At 34.0% G+C, this 22,348-nt stretch overlaps 1 protein-coding gene and 1 pseudogene across 2 annotated transcripts; one reads left to right on the forward strand and one right to left on the reverse strand.

Annotated features, from left to right (window-relative positions):
- The first annotated feature begins 1,933 nt into the window (after positions 1–1,933).
- Positions 1,934–2,039, forward strand: LOC137830780 (small nucleolar RNA R71; annotated as a pseudogene).
- Positions 2,040–14,211: 12,172 nt separating this feature from the next.
- On the reverse strand, positions 14,212–20,762 carry LOC137828692 (DNA mismatch repair protein PMS1). 2 transcript variants are annotated; one of them, XR_011083948.1, is made up of 11 exons: positions 20,365–20,735; positions 19,962–20,285; positions 18,447–19,679; positions 17,819–18,078; positions 17,619–17,745; positions 17,203–17,271; positions 16,978–17,051; positions 16,657–16,722; positions 15,742–15,849; positions 14,912–15,099; positions 14,212–14,741 (listed from the first exon to the last, which is right to left on the reverse strand). XR_011083948.1 is itself a non-coding variant. In XM_068635372.1 (11 exons), exons 1-11 carry the CDS (start codon positions 20,584–20,586, stop codon positions 14,619–14,621), a joined length of 2,790 nt encoding a protein of 929 aa, XP_068491473.1. In that variant the 5' UTR covers positions 20,587–20,762; the 3' UTR covers positions 14,212–14,618. The 2 variants fall into 2 exon arrangements, 1 of the variants encoding a protein (XP_068491473.1); XM_068635372.1 differs by having other exon boundaries at positions 15,746–15,849; positions 20,365–20,762.
- Between the last annotated feature and the right edge of the window lie 1,586 nt (positions 20,763–22,348).

Raw genomic sequence — 22,348 nt, forward strand, 5'->3', positions numbered from 1 at the left:
CTGAGAATGACTAGTTTCTCCCCATTTTCTGCCAAAAAAACATATTTCAAATGAGTTGGTAGATGTTTCAATTCTATCTTCAGAGGTTGAGAAATTTCTTCTTTGATTAGATCTTGCTTTTGACTAGCATCATAAAGAATCTCTTTAGCCTTATCTAACTCTTCAACACAGTCTTGTATTTCTTTTCTTTCCCCTTCATCTATGTCTTCAATACTACCCATGATAACTTTCATTAAAGGTTCAACAGTTAAACAATTTTTTTGAGTTTCAAAACAAATATCATCAATCACATCCACTCTGAAACCCTTTTTTTGATTATTTGAATACTTAATTGCTTAAAAAACATTGAAGCTTACTTCTTCATCTTGAACACAAACCTTTAATTTTCCTTTGTCTACATCAATTATAACTTTGGCAATTTTCATAAATGGTCTTCCCAATATCAAAGGTACTTCAGCATCTTCTTCAATATCCATAACAACAAAATCTACTGGGAAGAGCAATTTATCCACCTTTACCAACAAATCTTCAACTATTTCATGTGGATATTTGATTGATCTATCAGTCAACTGCAAAGTCATTCTTGTTGGTCTCACTTCTACATCTCAAATTTTCTTCAGCATTGATAAAGGCATCAAATTAATACTAGCTCCAAGATCCAATAATGCCTTTCCAACAGTTAGATTTCCTATGGTAACTGGCAAAGTGAAACTCCCAGGATCTCTGGATTTCTGTGATAATGATTTTTGAATTATAGCACTGCATCCAGCTTCTAATTCAACTATTTCCTGGTCATTGAACTTTCTTTTCTTTGTCAATAATTCCTTCATGAATTTAGCATATGTAGGCATCTTCTCTAAAGCTTCAGTAAAAGGAATGTTAATTTGCAGTCTTTTGAGAATATCCATAAATCTTGCAAATTGTCTTTCTTTGTCTTTCTTTGTAGGAGCATGTAGATAAGGTACATCTTTTATAGGGACACTCCTCTCTTGTTTCTCACTTTTTTTTATTTTTTTCTATTTTCTCTCCAATATCTATAATATCTTCCTTATTCATTCCTTCTCCTCCCTCACACTCAATTTGTTCTTTTTTATTCTCTCTCTCACTTAAAACCTCCTCCTGAACAACTAAATTATCTCCAATTCCTTTTCCTATAACTTTCCCACTTCTGGTGGTGATAGACTTGCAATGCTCCTTGGGATTGGTTTGTGTATTGGTTGAAAATTAACTACCTTGATTATCAGCTAACTGCCCCACCTGTGTCTCTAAATTTCTTATTGATGCTTCAGTATTTTTCTGATTGGATAGAGAGGCTTGCATGAACTTCTCAAAAGTATCCTCCAAGTTGGATGTTCTCTCATGAACGGAAGGATAATGTGGTTGTTGCTGATAAGGAATTTGTCTGTTAGATGATCCAGCCTCTAGCTTCCACCCAAATCCTTAATTTGGATTATTCCTCCATCCTTGAGCCATGTTATTTGGATAGTTAGATGCAAAGCCATCTTCTCTTCCTTGATTATTCATATACTGAACTTCTTCCTCTTATGGATTTTGGTAAGAGCATTGGCCATTAAAATGATCTCCCCCACAAAAATCACACTTCAAAGCTTGATTCTGAATTGAAGGACAATTTACTGCATGTAATTGTTGAGGCAATTTTGACATTTGTTTGGTTAATGCCTCAATTTGCTGAGTCAAAATTTTATTTTGTGCTAAAATAGCATCCGAAGTACTAAGATCCAGCACCCCTTTCTTTTGCACTGTATATCTGTCGTCTTGAGCTTGGTAATCTGTTGAAGCTAAGGCATCAATGATTCTTGTAGCTTGCTCTACATCAACACTCATCATTGTACCTCCTGCTGCAGCATCCAAGATCATTTTAGTATCAGGCCTCAAACCATTATGGAATATGTTCAACTGAGCAATATCCTCAAAGCCATGATTAGGACATCTTCTTAACATCACTTTAAAGCATTCCCAAGCTTCACAAAAAGGTTCATCTGGCCCTTTCCTGAATGTGGAGATATCATACTTAGCCTTGATATATCGAGAGAGTGGGAAGAATCTGTGTAGGAATTTCTCTTCTACATCATTCCAGCTACTTAGACTCTGGTTTGGATGCGACTTCAACCATTCTTTTGCTTTGCCTGCAAGTAAGAAAGGAAATAGACGCAAATAAACATATTCAATATCATTTTCCTCGAAGCCCATGGTCCTAACCAACTCATAGAATGTGGATAGATGAGTATAAGGGTCTTCATGATCCATTCCAGTGAATTGATGAGTGCTGATTAAGGTAAGAAAAGTTGGCTTCATTTCTAATGATTTGCTGGCAGGAGGTATGGCTATGTTGGATAAATGCCTTGGTCCTTGTTGCATAGCATAGTCTCCCAGTGTTCTTCTTGGTGGATTTTGTTTATTATTAGCCATTTGGAACTCTGTTTGATTGTGTGAGTTGAGAGTGTTGAAAGATTCTCCTTTTGCTTGTCCTTGCTTCTTCTTTTCTTCACTCTTCTTGCTTTGATTTTTTCTAGTCGTCTTCTCAATTTCTGGATTAAATTCCAATTGATCTTCCGGAACCTGTCCTCTTAATAGCATGTATCTAAAACAACTCAAGCAAGGATTAACACAGGTAAAAGAATAAGATCTAAACAAGTGTCTATTCACAAAGAAAACAAACTATTCACAATACTTAATAAGTTATACTTCAGAAATTCTTAAAAGAAATTGTTCCCTGGCAACGGCGCCAAAAACTTGTTGATATTTTCTCGGTAAGTGTACCGAATCAACTGTAATATAATACTCTTTAAAGTACGAATGTCAAACCCACAGGGAACAATTCTAATTAAGATAATCTGTTATAAAACTCATTAAGTATAGAAAATAATTTTGAGAACATAACCAAATTAAAGATTTCAGAAGTAACTCGGAGATTTAGGGTTTGATTCAACCAAAACAAAACAAACTTATCAATTATAGAGAAAGATACTTGGGGTTGAATTGCGTTTATCTCAATCATCTGTATTTTGGAATAATACAATACATAATACTCAAAACTACTTATTCTTGATGCTTAATTTAGAGCCATTCACCTTGATTCCTCACAGATGAAATTCATAAGATAATTTCTCAAACATTGATTCCTCGGATATTTAAAAAATCATCCAACTTTAGGAACAAAATTATGATGCAATCAATAACATGGAACCTATTCCTAGCATTACAAGTTATCAAGTATTTTCGTCTATTTCAGATCCTTAAAGGTACTTTCCAGTTAAATTTAAGGATCAAAATCAAGACTCCATTGATCATATAGAATCAAACAATAAGCATGAAATGGAAATATCAAGAACAAGTAGAAAAGAGAATATTATATATCACCAAGAATACATTTGATCAAAGTAAATTACATTCAATCACATGTTAGAAAGAACTTAGCCACTCATGACAGCTCCTCCAATCTTTATTCTTGATCTGGATTGCATAAGAAGGGCTGATCTGAGCACGTTCTTCTCCTAAGAACAAAGGTTTCTTCTTTTTCTCTCACTAATATCTCTCTATAAAAGTCCAATCTTTCTCCCACCACTTTCTTTTGAGTTGTGTTTCAAAATTTATATAATCAACTTTAGCTCAAGCTAGCCAATTTAGCTTAAGCTAGATCTTTCGGTGCATTTTTAGCTTGAGCTAACGATTCTAGCCTGGGCTAGATCAGTACTGCACCTTTAATCAACTCTGGACAATTTTAGCTTGAGCTAGCAATTCTAGCCTGGGCTAGATTAGTACTGCACCTTTAATCAACTCTGGACAGATTTAGCTTGAGCTTAATCTTCTAGCTTGAGCTAAATCCTCTTGTGATCCAATTAAGTTTTTGCTTTCTTTCTTTCAATGCTTCATATTCATCTGCAATTTACACAAAAATTGAGATTAAATTTCTTCATTTGTTTCTTGGTTCAAAATCAATAATCAGATTCAATAATTCTCAGATTAAGGTAATTTTCTTACATTAAGCAACAATTAAGTTCCAAAGTGTTCAATTTTCTCAATCAAAGAAACTACACATTGGCACTTATCAGTAATTTGCTAGGAGCGTATAATAGAACATTTATAGTCCAATTAGTAGTTGAAAACATTTATTATAAAAGACAAATCACTTTCAAATCATTTAAAGTAGATTTAACAAAATTCTGTTAAGGCAGTTAAAAAAAAGTCGGTTGTTTTGTCGAAATAACCGATTGAATTGGTTTGATAGCAAAGTCAACCAAATTTAAATCTGTCAAAACCAGTTTAAATAATCTTAAGTATGAAACAACTAATTGAAACAATAAAACAACTGCTTGTTTTTCTACTTCTTCATAAAACACTCTTTTTAAAAAGATTTGAATTAAACCAACTTTGGATTCAAACTAAGAGTGATTTAACAAATTCAAACTACCCCAAAACACACCCAACTAAGCTAAAAATAGCCTTCAAGCAATCCATGGAGATTTGGAATCATCAATGCTCTTTTTCAACATTATGTAATAGGTGGATGGAGAGGAGTGATGGTTTTGTAGTCAGGTCTACACTTTTCTTGTTCACTGTGTTAGATGTTTGTTTAGGTATAGGTCTTAGAGTTGTGGGAGAGAAATTAAACTTAGCAAAAATAGAAAAGAATTGTAAGAGTATGAGTTTTTTCCAAACAACTGATGTATCTGTGAAAATGATTTATGATGAAATTGTTAAACATCGCAACCAATGTTCCATAGAGGACTTTTGCAGGCTGTACATTTTGTTAGTAATGTCATAATTTTTATTTCCAAGCAGAATGAGTTTAGTTCCTAGTGGGTTGTGTAGTGTTGTGGATGATTTGGGCCAATTGGGTAGGTTTAGTTTATGACTTTTTGGTTAAGATGTTTTGTTCTGCTTCAATATGTATGAGGTGGAAAAGTAATTTGACATATATCCATCTTGGTGGTTGTGTATACTTGGTGCAGGTAATTTAAAAGTTTAGTTAGTATTGTAATGATTTTCCATCCATTTTGTGGTTAGTGACATTAATTTATGACATGAATTGTGTAGATATGAGCTCTTGAACAATTGTTCTCTTACAAGCGTTAGGTGATGAGGATTGGAAATAGATATCCTCGTATTATACATTAGATGGATGTTAGGCTGGGTGACATTGAAATTGCTTCTGGGCTAAAATAAAATGTGGTTTGTACAGTACATTGAAATTTATATTAAATGTAGAATAGTTAAAAAAAATTCATTTATTTTGGTATTTGTTGTGAGCATGAACATGTTATTGTTGACTTATTTGCATCCAATGAAGAGCTGTAAAATGTATTCGTTCAGGAATCATTTGAGGGAGTTGGACATGGATTTGCAACTGACATGTTCAATAATGCTTGATATGTGACAATTTTAAATGCACACTAAGTGTTTGATATATTGCTTATGTGTTTCTTATGTTGTGTATGTGGGAAATTATACACTCATTGATGAAAAAACTTGTCACAGAGACAAGGTTTCAAACGCTCAAGGAAAGCAACCAATGGTGGAACCACTCGGGAATAATTTCGAAATAAATTGTTTAGGGATGACATCTGCAAGGAACGATATGAAGCCATAAAGCATTGGACGATTATTCCATAAAGACAAGTTCAACTAAAGGTAAGACAATATTGTTATTTCGCTAAAGAACTAACGTGGAGGAAATGTGAACGACTAGCTATGTCAGTTGACAAATACGATCCAGACGTTGTTCTTGAATTTTATGCCAATGCGTGGCTTGCGAAAAAGGGTGAGACAGACCTCAGATCCAAAGTAAGAGGCAAGTGGATTCCATACGATAGGAATACCATGAATGAGTTTTTGGGAAATCACCTAGAACTAGATGAAGGTGAGTTATGTACATATGATAGACTCAAACAGGGAACTAACTTTACTTGGTTCAGTGACAGGAAAACATTAGAGGTATTATGCGTTCCTGGTCGGACGTATGAGACTAATAACAATGGAAAGTCACTCAAAATTATTCGGTCGAGTATGACAAATTTGATTCATATATGGACAACTTTCTTATTGTCTAATATTGTCCCAAACAAGCACAGTTCAAACCTTAATATGGGAAGGTGCTATATTGTGCTTTGTATACTCAAACACTATGATGTCGACATCGTAACCCTGATATCTAATTCTATTCATCACTTTGTGCTGCAACAAGGTGGGACAAATCCTAATCATCGAAAAGGCTTGGGGTTTCCGTCTCTTATTACTTCCTTATGTGCAGCAAATGGTATACAATTAAATCTTTTCGCAAGAATCAAACCTCCAATTGACAAAAAAATCATAGAGAGAAACTGCTAAAACAATGACCAACAACAATCACAAAGACAACAGAGTTAAGAACGTCAGGGCGAAGCAGTGGTACACCCAATAAACCAATTGCAATCACCCATTGTTTCTTACATGAGTATGTTTGATTACATGAAAAAATTTAGAGTCTCACATGAAACATGCTCAACAACAACAAACCAAAACAATGGTCAGCCTCAATGGGTCCTACCACTCATATGCTTTACATCACTCGAGTCAAAACACATCGGTGTTGCCTAACGCTGAAGAATTTGACTGTTTGGTTCAATGGCCTGGTGACGAAACTGTTTTCGCAGCACATTTGGAAGAAAATCATGAAAATGTTCATGATGGTTAAGATCACGCGCTACGCCGCCAATGTTGGACGAATTTCCTTCACAATAGTAATTTGACCTTGCTTATTAGACTATGTACTTCTGCTTGTTTCTTAGACATTGTATTAGAATTAAAGGCCTTCAACAAAAGGGGGGTGAATTGTTTTTGAAAGATTTTCGCAAGTATTGAAGGTAGAGTGAAAAGTTATGAAGAATTAATCAATTGAAAATCTCTTCAACCAAATAGAAAACTATTTCTAAACTTGATTCCAAAACATCAACCTGTTGTTTTCACGAAACAAGCAGTTGTTTACATTAGCAAATTTGAAAAACAAAGTTGAAATAGTTTAGTGAGTGTAGGGATAAAGAGATTCACACAAGATGTTTATATTGGTTCACTCTTAATCAAGAGCTACATATAGTCCTCAGCTAACCACTAAGAATTCACTATATAATCAAACCTAGATTACAAACCACACACCAAAAGTGATGATCTTGAACCCCTCAATAACACACACCACTTTTGGCAAACCACACAGTTTTCGGAAACACCTTCTAAAATTGCACCACACCAGAACACACAGAAATATAATGTTCAAGGAATAAGAGAATAAAATACACCTGGGTAAATCAAAGATTAAACTTCAGAATTACAAGACCCAATCCTATTTCACACTTGAGCTGATCCAAAAGTTATTTGAAATCTTGAAAATTGTTTTTCATTAATCTCTCTTTCTTAATTAATGCATAGAAGCATAAAACAACATTTTTATACTCCAATCAAATGGTCAAAGTAGTTAAATAAAAAAAACAAAAGTTGTTGGAATCATTTAAGACAGATTAAAACCACTTAACAGAATTTTGTTAAGGTTTTTAGAACAACAACTAGTTGATTTCTCGAAACAACCGGTTGAATCTGTTTGACAACAAAGTCAAAACAAATTCAAGCTTTTCAAACTCATTTTAAAAGCCACTAAGTGTCAAATAACCGGTTGAATCGACATTTCAACAGGTTGAAATTTCACACTCATTAGAAAATTCATCTTTTCAAAAAGATTAAGATTCAATTAACTTGGGATCATCTTAAAGAGTGAATTAACAATTCAAAGACTACTAGACACACACAAAAAACCAACAACAAAGTCTTCAAGAATTCATCTTGGATTTTGTCACATCAAAGCACCTTGTTCAACAATCTCCCCCTATTTGATGAAGACAAATCCCTGGTTTGCTTGTCTTGTAGCATTTAAATTTGATAGATCTTGCAAAATAGAATTTGTGCATATACAAAGCATACATAACAGCAGGATAAACCAAACTTAAAAGGACACACACAGATTTGCACATACATATGCAGAAAACCAGAAAATAGTGGCAAAATAGTGTGACAACAGCAATTCAAAGCAGATTAAACACACTAAAGGGTGCAGAGGTTACAACAGATAAACCACAAATTCTCCCCCTATTTCTCTTCACAAATATAATAACAGAAAGGATAAAAAAGAATTAGGAAAGATTTTGAGAATCAAGGATACCCAACTCATTTCTTAAGAAGAAAAACCTTTCCCTAGGCAGTGACTTAGTGAAGATATTTGCAAGTTGCTGATAAGTTTTAATAAACTGAATTTCACAATCCTCATTGCTCACATGATCCCTTATAAAGTGGTGACAGATCTCAATGTGCTTAGTTCTTGAATGTTGAATATGATTTTTAGTGAGGTTGATAGCACTTGTGTTATCACAAAGCAAAGGCACATTGTTGACCTTCAATCGAAAATCTTCTAGCTTCTGTTTGATCTAAAGGATTTGAGCACAAGAGCTACCAACAACTATATACTCAGCTTCTGTAGTTGGGAGGGCCACGCACAAGCTTGCTTCTTGTTATGCCAAGATATGAGGCTTAAACCAACAAGATGACAAGTGTCATGATAAGTGTCTAATTTAAGTAATATTTCATATTAAAATATAGGCACTTATTAATTGCTAATTTACATACAAAATAATCCCTAATTTATGAATTTATACATTTTTATGATCTTTAATTGAATATGAGCATTTTATCAACAAGAATGGAGATTTTGACTAAAGAAGAATGATATATGCTAAATGGAGAAAGCTGGAAGGCCCAAAACGCACAAAAGAGAGAAAAAAAAAAGTCCAACTCAGTAGCGAGAATGTGTCAGATTAATTGGGCTATTTTTATATTTTTATCATTAAACCCATAAGCGCGACACAGGAAGTCACCTAACCCTAGAAAATTAGGTTAAATAGGGGGCTAGAGACAGAACCCTAGTGTGAAACATTGAGAGGAAAACACCATTGAGAGAATTGTAACCAATTGGGAGAATGGAAGGTGCTAGAAGTAGGCGTGGCTAATTCTACCCTTTGGGATTGAGAGTAATCTGTTCAAACTCTTATGTATTGAGGTGATATTTAAATATTTAATATTCTGTTCTTGATCGATTATTGGTATTGTTGTTTTACTTATAAACCGTTGTGACATTTTGAGAATCTTAAATCTGACTGAGAGGTATTTTTCGGGTTCTGATCTAAACAAAATACTTAACATATTTGAGTGTTAGAAATAGACTTTTGAAATGTTAATTGTCATTAACATTTGAGTGTGATTCTAAGTTGTTTTTATAAATATGCGATAAATTGATATTTAGGGAACATTCTTAAGAATTTTATATGTGAGAAATCGATATAAATGAATTTTCTACGGGCATCAATTTCAATCAAAGAACTTAATATTAACATGCTAATCAAAATACGTGAGAGTGAGAAAGATGAAACATAATCCCTATTTTTCTAATTGGAGCAAACACTCTTTGAATTGTTTTCTTGTTAATTTTTTCCATCATAACAATCCTCAAACCAGCTTTTATTATTATGTTTTTTATATTTAGCGAACCTTTTACTTGAATATTCAATTGTTCCTTGTGGAATCGATATCCGTTCTTAGGGACAAATTATTACTTCTGACAACGCATAGCACTTGCTGTAAAAAGTCATCAACCTCTAAAATTTAACTCACTTTCTCCCCACCTCATGCCCCAACTCAACCAACTAGAACACTCACTTGACATTTCCAGAAAAAGTTTCCCTAGGTTTGTGCAGGAAGAGCAATGTGGGTCACCACATATTCCTACTATGGTCACCACATACTGTCACTCTCTAAGTTGAGTGAATTTTGTGGTTACTTGACACTGTCATACACTCATGACCTCTAAACACCTCATTTAACTCATTTTTCCCCACCTCATGCCCCACCCCAACCAACACAAAAAATAACGTGCTCTTTTTACCTTTTTTTATCCATGTCATGATTAAATATTTTCCTTAAAAATTTGGTACCGGATCAACCTAACACTCCAAAGAAAGACTTTGCATTATTTATACACCAAGACACATATATGCAATAATCACTCACAAGATTATCTATCTACAATATGAGTATGTAGTGACCTTTGTCTTTGTCTATATACTTAATAGTGACTGAATTCACAATATCATAGCTTCAAAAAAGGTCTTTTTAGGAGAGAAAAAAAATACTAAAAAACCATAAATACTTACACAACCTAAGTACACGAAAATATATACTTTTAACAATATATTCTACAAAAAAAATAAAGTCATACTCCAGAAAAAAAAATAGTAAACACAGACAACTATGATCACATTAATTATATGTTCTAATTCTAACCAATTCCTCTTCTTTTTGTATCCTAACATACTACTATCAAATAAAATACTACAATAACACTGAAATACAAATCCGCCAAGTAACCCCTAACATGAAATACGAAAATATATTGTCTTAAGTGTGTGTGCAAGAAATTGACTTTCGGTCATACAAGGGTCACCACAATGCAAATAACAGGGATCACCCAACAAAAATCACACAAGATCAATGTTTCACTTAATAAACCAATGAATAGAAAATGTATTACCTTTGGTCACCAATAGTGTCACCCAACTACCGTGAAAAAAGATGCATTGATCCCCCTTACAAACACCCACGACAACGACGCATGCTAGAAGAGAAGGTGGAAGAGAAAGCTTGAGGAGAAGGTGCAAGAGGATGTTGGAGGAGAAGACCACGACAGTGGATAAGTGAAGTAAGAAATAAGAAGAACGTGGAAGAGAACGAATTAAGCCTCAATTTTGTTTAACCTAAATTTACAATGTAACCTAAGCACCCAAATTTTAAATCCTTCCAGAATATTTTCGTAGGCCCCACAAAAGAAATAAAATATTATTATTTTAGCCACATGGGTGGTTGTATGCTGGAGCAACTCATTTGTTGTTGTTCAACCATCATTTTTCAATGTTAAATTATTTCAATGTTATAGTGATGTATGATTAAAATATAAACATTGTTTTAAGGAGGAGCTAACAATTTTTTTTAAAATTTGTATTTTTTATATGTGAATGCGCATTACAAATTCTATTAGAGTTTTCAATTAGGAATGATAAGCATGAAAATTTAAATCAGAATATGATTCATACCCCTATAGAATCTCATACATTTTCCCTAAAGCTCGTATATTTTAACAGAGTATATGTTAAGCTGATATAAGTGTCACATGTGCACATTTAACCCCTAGGCAACGCATTCTAAATAAGCCAAAGTCCAAACAAATTACAGACTTAGGATATCAAGCATAATGATAGAAGTTTATAGTTATACATGGGTCCATTTTGAAACAAACAAAAAGATTATACATAATGACCTAAAAATCCATGCACTTAAGACCAATATGCTTCCTTCAGATGAGGCATATCTTAGTCTCTGGTGACTTCTTCCTTCATCCATTCCCAACACTTTCACCTTCATACAATCTCAAATCTATATTAGTTAGATTCTTTTGTGTAGTTTGATAGGGGTCTCCATGCTATAAGTATTCTACAAAAAATTTAGAATTTTTTACTACAAGTAGCCTGAAAAAAGAAAATAACATACATCAAACAATTATGAATTATCCATAGTTAAAGAATACCCCTGTTAGAAGGCACACAATGACTGTATTATTTCATTCCCCTAATATGTACATATCATATATCTTAGCCACCTAAACAACATTATAAGAATAAAAACATAGGGAGACAAATATCTCATACCATTACGAACGGACCATAAATGTTATACATACTTATGGATTCAAATACCAGTTTGAGTATGTCAAACTAGTTTTTTTTGGATATTTATTTGTAATCTATGTCCATACTTTTATTTGAGTTAATGCAAGGACCTTCTTTGCATCAAGTTTTTTATTATTGAAGATTATTTCAGTTAACACAAGTATCTCCTCTGCACAAGTTTTTCATTATTAAAGATTATATCATTTCTTTAATTTAATATTGTCCACACAATTGTTATCCACATACATTTTCGTACAGTGTTTCCTTTGAGATTGAGGTCTAATAAGCTAAATTGTTGAAAGTAGTGTTGTGGTTGGTTATGTAAAGATATGTTTACCTCGATCCCCTTGTATCATATATACCATATATGGTTAGGAATTGTAGAGTTGAATAGCATATGGCTGACAGTTTCCTTTGCATTTCCACACATAACACACATTGCCACCAGTCATAATTCCCCTACGACATAAGTTGTCCCTTGTGGCTACCCTGTTTAGTATGACCCTCCAAGAAAAGTGTTTGACAATTGGTAGTGCCTTAATGATGGAGGACCATCTAGAAGGACACATATTGGACCTTTAACTAGGGTCATGGCTAGAAGAATGGAAGAAGAAGAAGAAGAAGGAATTCAGAAAACTCTATGTTTATGGAGAATTAATTTTTAACTTTTCTTCCAAATTTTCTAGTCTTACAAATTTGTACAAAGTAGTATAGGCTTTATTTTGGGTTTGTATTCCGGCCATTATCTTGGACCATGTTTTGGGCCAATTTTCGTGGGTCATGTATTGAACCAATTAGAGTAGGGTGTAAATAGAAAAAGAAAAAGTTTAGCTAGAATTACAATGGAACCTCCTTGGACCCAATGCAACTTTAGACTATCTAAGGTGCACAAATAAATTACTAGAGTGCAAATAGAAAACATGAAGTGTTTTCTATGAGTGGAGAGTTTTTAGGGTTAAAGTTTGCACCTTGGCTACCCATAGCATTATAAATGCAAGTGCTAGCCCCATGTAAATGAGATTTGAATTGATAATGAAATGTTTCCCAAGTTGCTAGTTCATTTGTCTTCAAATTCTCACTCTCAAGTTTGCACTTCTATTAGTGTTTTGCTTGAATCTTCTTAGAAGTTTGTCACACCTCTTCCAAGTCTCTACCTCTCCTCTTCATTCATTTTCTCCACACTTCAATTCAGCCATTGATGTCACTTTCAATTCCATTCTTCCGCAACATACAAAACTACAACAAAGAAGAAGTGAAAACAAACTAGGATTGCATCACTTAATATTGCAAAGTAGGTCATATAGTGTTGAGTCTTCCTTTGAAATCCAGTTATTTTTGGTTAACATTTGTTGATTCGACTTTATATGATTATAGTTTATCAATACCCCACACCCACTCGTCTTCCTTTTCCCTATTTAAAATCCTAAGGCATAGCTCATGTTTGAATGTCATCAGTTGGGTTCTCCCTCATTCAAACCACTCTTTTTTCCACTCTAAGTTCCAGTCCCACCTGTTGTCACTCCACCTACCTCCTCTTCCCCAACTGTACTTGTTTTATTCTTAGAATTTGTATACAACCCCGAAAACCTCTACATGAGAGGAGTTTCCTTTATTCACGTATCTTCCCAAAATATTATTCATCAAACCAATTTGCTTCCCCCCAACATACCTCTTTCCGATCTGTCCACCACCAATATCAGGACCTTATCTCTTCTATCTTTTAGAATCCTCCATAATACATACTTAGACCTTAGTATATCTATCCATAACCCTTGCCTCTTTGTTCCTAATCTTCATTTTCATTTAGCTAATAATGTTTTATCAAATACTTTAGATCTTTTATTCCCAACCTATCCTCTTCTTTTGATTTACACAAGTGGTCCCATTTAATCTATATTATTCTCCTACCCTCTTTCCCCAACCCCATAAGAATTTTCTTTGGGTTTTCCTTATAATTTTTTCACACATGCAAGCATTTTGAAAAAGGATAAATAGAATAGTGGTGGTGCCGTAAGGACTGATTTTACAAGACACTTTACTTGAAAAAAAAAAATCTTTTCCTTTCCATTTTACCAATCTCTTCTTACAGTATTACAATTTTATTAACATGGTTTAATCTTATGCCGTTTCACCAATCAAAGTTCCAAAGTCTTCCGAGTGTGTGGGACTAGAAAATGCTGGACTTAGACTAAACACAACGGCTTAAAATACATTTTGCTATTTAGTCATGGATACAGTACTTATATTTTAAGGATCAACGCTTCAAAGGACATCAGAGCAAAGTTTATCCTAAATATAACTATCAACGTAATTGGAACTCTTTGCTTAAAAAGTGAAGGGCTAAAAAACGATAATTGTCTAAGCAACCATTACACTTATAACTCAAGATGAAAGCTACCTCCAGGAGAATCTTGATTTTCTTCATCTCAACTTCCTGAGTTTGAAGAAAACTACATTACCATATACTCTAAATTTAAGTATTACATCATCTTGTTGCATACAAATTTTCCCAACCCCAAGTAAAATAGACCTAATCCATAACCAAAGTGTTTGCTAGGCTAGAGTCAAATGAAAGCTCAGAAGTTATGCAGCTATAGCATTTTGCTGAGACCATTAGCGAAGTATAGCAGGATGACTGGAAAATAAGTTCAGCGCATCAGCTTTGCACGCACCCAAGATATCCTGGCACATTAAATTTACAGTAACACTAGAGAACAAATATTTACAGGTTTTTGTACAGCATAAGTTACATAACTCCCTTAACTTCTAACAGTGGCGATTAGGGTAAAAGTCCACTGTTGACTACATCTGCATTGTAAGTTCCGACCTCCTGTGAATTTTTGCCAAGTCGACTAAATGGCGCATGGTTGGTCTGCCGTGAGGACAATTCCAAGGGGATTTGAGTTCAGCCATATGCTCAAGTATCTGAATCAGTTAGTGTAAGCTAGAAATCAGTCTATAGGGGTATAACATTTAAACTTCAATTTATTTAAATTTAGTTCCCAACCAGATGCTTATCATCCCAGTTCTTCCCTTTTTATCCTGTTTGTTAATGAAGGGGAGGGGGCAGTACTTAAAGTAATGTGATGCACTACCTTCTGCATTTCATTTCTTCCAAGTGCATCACCGACCATAATTGATGATCGACATGCACGTGATGCTAACATTGCACGAACTCTAGATGGACACATAGAATCTGAGGAGTCCAGTTTAAAGCTACCAACAATGGAACATTCCATGTGACCATCACCATCACACAGTGTAGAGATCAGCTCCTTAACATCTGTTTGAAAAAATGCTTATTGTTAATCACTTCAATATATCATTCTCTTTACCCTAGTGAAAGTCTTAATACATCATTGAAAAGAAGAAAGTAATTCACTAAGACAAGGGATTTGGAGGGATCACAAGATTCAAATGTGTCAATCTTTAAATCAAAGCTTTAGACACCGTATATGGAAAATATTAACAACTTTGGTATCATGGAATGGAAAAATCTCATTTCAAAGGATACTACCAATGGCATCATAATGATTCCCAAGGTTAAGCAGGCAAGGCTCCGCAGATCCTTACAATGGCTGAGGGTTTTTCTAAAACTTAACCACAATGTGGGTGTCATTTATGTTTCCTAAATTAATATATCCTAATGCATGTTCATGCAGAACATTGTAGGCTTAACTTGTATCATAAGTTAGTCGAGGATGTTTTCAATAACTCAGTTAATTGTGTCATATATCAACTTAAACAGCTAGACTTCCAACTTTGTCCTGACCAATCTTCCAATTCAAATATAAAATTAAAAATAAAAAGAGTATGATGGAGAATTGCATGTCAATGCACATGCTTGTCACTAATGTACTTTGATGTGGTCATATCAACCAACAAAATCCCTGAACTAATCATGGATAAAATCTACAAAATTCACCTGCCTTCAATTCCAAACATGGTGTTTTTACTGAAGGGGACAGACTTTAATTTAAAACGGCATCCAGGTTGTGCATTTGGATCCTCTTCCAAAGTAAATCCATTCTTCCTGAAAATAAGGATAATGCAAATCCATGTTACTGACCACACTAAATCTATAGAAGCAAAAACAAGACAAAAGTATACCATAATGAAACTTCGTAACTAGAAAACTGAATTCAATTTCAATGAAACCTACATAGACAGAAGTAACAAGCATTACAAGATACACTAGATCAAGAATAATGATCCAATGGTGTATCCTCCTCAAGCAAGACAATCTTTCAGACATTATGCAAAAAGTTCTAATCTGCAACATGCAAGCTGTCAAGCTCAGAGTTCACATCTATGATTTATGTTCTCATAAGCCGCTCAAGATTTACTAGGTAGAAAAAGATGCCAAAACTATGTCTTTTTTCGCAATTAAAGTAATACAGGTCATCCATTGAATAAACTTAGCATTAAAACAGTGGTATTTTAATCACCGCTTTCATGTGGGTCATAAGTGATCATATTGATTTTTATAAATTCATAACTGGTACCTTAGGAATTGATTATGTTAAGGTGGCAGTAGATCACAGATACTATAAAAGATTCTTAAAAACACGAGGAAAGATAATCAAACCGATTACTTTTCAAAGTTGAACATCTGAGGCAACCAATTACAATCAAATCAACTAAATGAGAAAGTAAAAAGAGATACTTTTGCAGCTCATTTATGTAATGGTTACAGAAAACAGGAAATGTAAATAGTTTGAATGATGCAGGATTAACATCAGGGTCCTGTTAATGAAATCTAGTTTCTTACGATAACCAGAAGTCCAGAAATAAGCGAAATTAACATATCACTACTTAATCGATATGGCTCTACTTTTACCTGATTACGTCCATGTACATGGATGCTACTATTTCTTCTTCAGGGGATAATTCCAATGTTATTGGCCTACATATGACATTTTTATCGGTGAATTTAGATAATAAACAAAAAAAGAAAAGAGATAAATTGTTGTCATGTGTTATATCATCCATATATGGTATTTGTAATTTAACAATCAAAGTTTCCACTCTAACCATACCAAAAAAATTTAACTTAACGAGACCCTTGTAACATGTCATTGAAAGTTCCCTCCACCCCAGATAGAAAAACAGGAATAATAGTTACAGTGATGGTTAGTGAATAATGATATAAACTCCTCACCTCAGAAGCGGTTGTTGGTTCAAGATGGTTGATTGCGATAGACGCTCAAAATTAAACTTCTCATCAGCAGCATGCTGAAAACGGTCACGCTCAAACACAAATTATGTTTCGGTAAAGAACAAAATTTAAATTTAGCTAAAGGATGCATTTATATGAATTACTTATTAAAGGGAAGGGTGGAAGACACCACAGAACCATTAGTTCCAAAAGTATATTGGAAACTACCTGATCCACAATGAATAAGTCTTGATCCAATTTACAAATAATAAACCCAAGGTTGAACTGCCCAATAACCTGTTCAAACATGTAGCCTCAGTAATCATCGGTAAATACATCATGTGTACTCTGATTGTAAATATATTTTAATTTTTGCATGATAATCTAAATATTCTGACAATGTATTCAAAATTTAGAAACAAAAATGACTAAGGTTTTTTGCATGAAAAAAAATCTCAAAAACCCCAAACAGCTTATAGATATACCATTTTATATGCTAGCAAACAACCAAACAGCACCAGAATAACACAAAATAGCATCAAAAATAGACATTTGCTCAAAGCAAAGCGTTACATAATGAAAAGATGAAAGAACTAGCATACTAAATTTAAGGAAAAATAAAATGAAGCATACTAAGTAAGGACCTTCATTCTCCTGAAGTCTTCCTTCTTAAATAATCTTTCAAGTTCGGTAGCTGCTGCTGCCAAGGCCCTTTCTTTTTCCTCTCCATTTTGTGATTGTGAAAGCTCCAAAGTTGCAGTCGAATAGTGACTAGCATCAATTATAGGTGAAAGTCAATATAGAGATATTTTCCTATTTCATACAAGGGTACAGAAACAAAAACCTCTTGTCTTTAGCTTTTCCACATCCAAATTTACTGGATTGAACCATAGAAAGCTTCTTCTCTCTCCTTTTCTTAAGCTCTTGAAAGCAAAATTGCATGTTAGAGCATATCTTACGACCAGAAGACTTGGAAGAATCTAACAGTACAGGTGAAGAATGTACTGAAGGGTTTGAGACCAAAACATCTGTAGTGATCATATCAAGGCCAGGAGTAATTGATGGTCTATCAGCTACAGGCGTATTATTCTTTAGATCAATTTCCTGTAAATCAGCATATTCATATATATAAAGAAAACTATGAGAAAATGGCATTTTTTTTAAATCGATTTTTTATTTCTATTAGATAAAAGAAGAAATTTTATTGGAAAGAAACAAGCATAACAAGGGAAGGGAGGACTGGTCTTCACCTTAGAAAAAGAAACACAAAATGTGAAATGAATGAGGTAAAGACATGAATACTGCATTTACTTATTTCTTTTATTGACATCCTATGTTCTAAAACAAAAATTTCTAGAAATGCCATTATTAATAATAAAATATCAAATAATTTAAAAAACCAATATCAACATATTACATGCAAGATTTAAACAGTATCAATATATGAAATTTTAGCCGTTCAAACCACCTACCATATTAGATTCAGATTCTCTGTTAGAGGAGTCATCATTAACAGGATCAAGCTGCTTGAAAGATTCAATCTCACTTGCCCTTGCAGGTTCATCAATTTGGTCAAAACAAAGTGATGATCTTGTAATGAGGTCATTTGTTTCAGTATTTGCAGTCTTCAATCGACAATAAGGATCTTGATTTCTAAGAACAGGCACTTCAGATAAAGCTCTAATGACACCATCACGATTTCTTTTATTTACAGCAACAAAGTTGTTAAGAGTGGACTGAACATGTCTTGAATGGTTAAATGAATATTTACTAGAAGTGTTGCCACTAGCAATTGTTTTTGAGACAAGAGTAGCTTGATCAGGTATAATTCTACCAGGACGTGCTGACCGTCTTCCACTATTGTCATTCTTTGAAGTACCATGCGCTCTGAGTGTGAACTCCTGGTTCGTTAAACTTCCATTATTATCACAAGTTAACCCTTCTTCAACATGTGAGTACTGATACTCATTAATAGATTCAGAAGCATTTTTTATATTGGCAATATGTTTCTTCTCGAGCTCATCCTGAGATATAGTATCATTGTCACACTGTTCATCTAGAGAAATACCATTGTTACTTTCACTACAATGTTTTTCTCGGGAATGACTGTCATTTGACGATGATAGTTTCATTACAGTAGGAGACTTCCCATGAGAGGAACGCAACTTAACACACTCTTCTTTTTGAGCAGGCAGCATAACTTCATTAACAGAGTAACAGATATTACTAGCACTATAAATTTGTTGCAATCCCTCTCTTAGGGCTTGCAACATGGCACTTTCTTCAGAAAAAAATATTTTCCTCTTGTCAGGACTCACATTGACATCATATGCTCTAGTAGGAACTATAAAATTCAAAATAGCAACAGGATACTGTTTAGAGTTTGCACTCTTATACAACTCATTCACAAGTTTGCTGACTTTAGGCATATCCACAGGTCTACCATTCACACAAAAATACTGCCTATCTCCCAAATTGCGTCCGTTACCGAGTCCAGACTTGGAAAGAAAACCTTCAACCTTGCAAGAATCAGATACAGACAATGTTACAGGTTCTAAGCAGTTGAAAGTGTTCATGCCAAGCACTGTTACGATGGTATCTTTTAGGGAACCACTTCCTTGCGTCTTAAGAACCACAGATTTCACATTTTTACCAGTAGTGTTGGTGCAGACAAAACGAACACCTTTTGCTACAAGTGCATAGGCCTGAAGAAAGCAAATTATCATAAATAACCAATAACGACTAAAATTACAGGAGAAGAAAATAAAAATATAAAATTTAATAAGTTTCTCTCATGAAAAAGAATTAGCTAATGTAGAATTTCTCTCGATTATTTAGCTTTTCCAAAGCTAATTTTAATTGATGTATAAGTTAATTTTAGTATAAGGGAGAAAAACTATTTTACCATCTTCTTTTCTTGCCTTATAAGTACTTATTAATTAATCCAAACAAGCCTACATATTTTCACCTAGAGAATAGAGACTCACATTCAGCAGAGAAACCAACTTGCCATATTCCCTGCGTATGTTACGACTGAACTCTTTGCTCCGAACAGGCAAATTGGAGAACAACTTTTTTACCATAACAGTGGTTCCAATTTGCCGTGCAGTTTTCCTTTCCGTCACAAGAACACCTGAATTATTGAAAGTCAAATGCGTAGCAACAGGTTCGTTCACCGTTCTCGTTTCAACGGTCAAATCCCCCAAAGCGCAAAGTGAACTCAGCGCCTCACCTCGGAAACCAAAAGTGGTGAGAGACTGAAGATCGTGAAATTCTGCTAACTTCGATGTGTGATGCTTCAGCGCAAGAAACTAAAAATAAAGGTTAGAAATTGATACGTAAACCCTAATAACGATGTTTGCGGCGTTTTGAGTGATAAATGAATAATACCTTGAAATTGTCGGGGGAAATGCCGCAACCGTTGTCGATTACCTGAAACCACTGTTCGCCGAAGTCTCTGAGGGAGATTTCGATGCTGGTGGCACCGGCGTCCAAGCTATTTTCGACAAGTTCCTTGACGGCGGAAGAGAGGTCAAGGATAACTTGGCCGGAGCATATTCTATGGACGATGCCCTTGCCGATAGGCTTGATCATTTGAGCCTCAACTACCATTTCTGTTTCGGTGCTTCTTCAGACACTCGATTACCAAAACCACAGTTCAAATCGACGCAAAAAACCTGCGAATTTTACCGCCAAAACTGAAGCAGCAACGGCAACTAAAGCGCGCAGAAACTGGAAGCGAAATAATATGAACCCTTTTATTTCACTGTACTTTTTTTTAATTGAATAAATGCAAACTAATTCATTACTCTTACCATTTTGATTTCAATTGTCCAGCAATTTGTGGAAGCAATTTTTTAAAAATATTAAGTAGCTTTGTATTGTATCAGTAATATGTTTTACTAGATTTTAATGTAAAATATTCGACCGCATATATATGGGCATATATGTGATTTTAAAATAAAATAAAATAAGTTGATTATGAAATTCAAAAAGATGTGTTTATTATGGATAGATAGAAAATTGATCCTTCTTCCTTCAATCTAGGTATCAGAAAGTTTTATAAGAGTGAAAAAATGCTAAATAATTTTGTGATTTATTATTTATAATTAATTTATTATATAATTAATTTATTTTAACTGGTGAGATTGTGAAAATCATATAATTCTAAAATTTTGGCTTAATGTTTATGTAAAACTAAAATTAGATTTACATAATTAATAAATTTTAATATATGATAAAAGTATGATTTTTTATTATTTTTTGTCAATTTTTTTCCACTAATTTGATAATCCTAATTTTATTAATGAGAAAATTGGTAATTTTATTAATATCCATTTCCGCTGCTTAATGGCGTATCCCTTAATGGTTTGCTTTACCCGTCCTTTTCTTTCTCTTTTACCAAAATTAATAATTTATTGTTGTATTGCAAAGTAAGTTATTATTCTTTAGAAAAATGTTGGTTGAACAACCGCTTATTTCATTCTTCCAATGTACAACTGCCCAGGTGGCAAAAAAATAAATATTAAATTGTTGTTGTGGGGTCCACAATTTTTCTTTTTTAAAAGGTTTAATCTTTGGTTCAAATTTTCATTAGGGTTACGATACTCTCCCTCTTTCAATTTCTTCTTCTTTTGGTGGCTGAACTCTCCCTCTTTCAATTTCTTCTTCTTTTTGGTCCCGTGGTTCACCAGTGCACCGTTCTCTCTTTGAATTTCTTCTTTGCAAAGGTCTCGTGGTTCTCCAGTGCACCGTTCCCTTTTGCAGTTTGTTGTTGTATTGGTTTCCTGTGTCGTGGTTCTGTGGTCTTGTTCTTCGTTGCCGTCGTCGACCGGTGTTTGCTCGATGGACGCCCTCCATCTCTTTTCACGGTGGTTAGGTGATAAAGGTAATATATTTTTGATTCAATGGATTATGAAGTGAAACATTGTTGTTGTGTGATTTTGATGTTGTTGTAGAGCCAATTTTGATTCAATTTTAGTTTGAGTTTCGTGTTGAAGGAAGTTTGAAGCTTTTCTTCCTTGAATGTTGAACTGTTGGTATTGTTGTTATTACTAGACACATTGATATAAAATTGATAAAAAATTTTCACAGTGATGAAGTTAGAGCATATAAATTGTATGTTCTAATCGTTAAACAAACGAGTTTGGTAATTGTTGGTTTAGGGTTTAGTAGGAATATGTGGTTGGGGTGGGCATGATGTGGGCAGAAAGTGCGTTAGATAAGATTTTTAGAGTCCATCAGCTTATTGAGTGTGATTGTATAAGTTGTGAGACCATGAACATTTGGCATGTGCTCCATTTCCTACATCTATTGCATGTTGAGCTTTGAGACTGTTGTTAGTAGAGGATAATTGTTTGAAACACTTTGCAGG

Source organism: Phaseolus vulgaris, chromosome 7 (genome assembly GCF_000499845.2).
Source record: "Phaseolus vulgaris cultivar G19833 chromosome 7, P. vulgaris v2.0, whole genome shotgun sequence".
NCBI lineage: Eukaryota > Viridiplantae > Streptophyta > Magnoliopsida > Fabales > Fabaceae > Phaseolus > Phaseolus vulgaris.

Coding starts and splice junctions, on each gene's coding strand:
- LOC137828692 (XM_068635372.1), bottom strand. CDS start 20,586: ATGGTAGTTGAGGCTCAAATGATCAAGCCTATCGGCAAGGGCATCGTC. Junction 20,286..20,364: donor TTTCCCCCGACAATTTCAAG/GTATTATTCATT, acceptor CTTTATTTTTAG/TTTCTTGCGCTGAAGCATCA. Junction 17,272..17,618: donor AAGACTTCAGGAGAATGAAG/GTCCTTACTTAG, acceptor ATGTTTGAACAG/GTTATTGGGCAGTTCAACCT.